Genomic DNA, 864 nt, shown 5'->3' on the forward strand with positions numbered 1-864 from the left:
CAGGTGCGTATTATTTGCTCAGCAGTGACTCCTCTCCAAAGCTTGTTCCTGGTAGAACATGACAATAGTGAGCTAGAGGACAACCGAGTGTTGATGGATGATCTGGACTTGTGCCAGGTACATGATATTAACATTGTCTCCCTTTTGTAGCAAAATTGGTTTTGGTCTGCTAATTACAGCAGCAATTTAGGAAAAGAAATCGAGTCGACGTTTAACTAGTGATTTGCTGCTTTTTTGCAGTGTATTTGTCACTCATAATTGTATGTTATGTTATTTATTCATGGTCAAAGAAAATATCACAATATATAGAATCATTTTGCATAAGTTTTAGGGGCATTTTGATTGTTAATAGTTATATCTATTCAACCATTTATGAAAATAGTGATTTAAGTTTAGCTCTTACGTTTTAAATACAGAAATAAAAATGGTCTATTCTAGCTCCCTGTAGAATGTACAGGGCTATCTCACCCATCCTCACAGCAAATACTGTTTTGCATGCCCCTTACTCTGTTTTTCCTTTCCCCTGTAACATAACATAGTCATTCTTAATGAATTTTTAAATGAACTTGACAAAATCCCTGTACAATTAGAGTCAACAGAAAAGTGGAAACAGATGGTTACAATGTCATCATGTTGTTTTTAAACCAAATTCTTTGCTTTGCTATGTTTCTTCAGAGGTTTAACTAGCTGAAATAGGTGTTTCTTTAATTTTGGAAGCGTAACTTTATTTTCCATTGGTGTCATACTGCTGTTTTGTGTTGTTCGAGCCTGTAAAGCATTCAGTGCTACAGTTTAGACAGGATAGACTTCAGTATAACTATGTTTCTCACAGTTCTGTAATACTTCTTTTGTGTATTCGTGTAG

General features: G+C 34.8%; 1 protein-coding gene across 4 annotated transcripts in view; it reads left to right on the forward strand.

Annotated features, from left to right (window-relative positions):
• AFG1L (AFG1 like ATPase) overlaps window positions 1-864 on the forward strand; it is a 76937-nt gene that overhangs the window by 67744 nt on the left and 8329 nt on the right. For all 4 annotated transcript variants that reach the window (XM_009676937.2, XM_068937970.1, XM_068937971.1 and 1 more), the window contains exon 12: window positions 4-117. In XM_009676937.2, the coding sequence (XP_009675232.1) occupies window positions 4-117 (114 nt within the window). The remainder of the gene's footprint in view (window positions 1-3; window positions 118-864) is intronic.

Source organism: Struthio camelus, chromosome 3, assembly GCF_040807025.1.
Source record: "Struthio camelus isolate bStrCam1 chromosome 3, bStrCam1.hap1, whole genome shotgun sequence".
Lineage (NCBI taxonomy): Eukaryota > Metazoa > Chordata > Aves > Struthioniformes > Struthionidae > Struthio > Struthio camelus.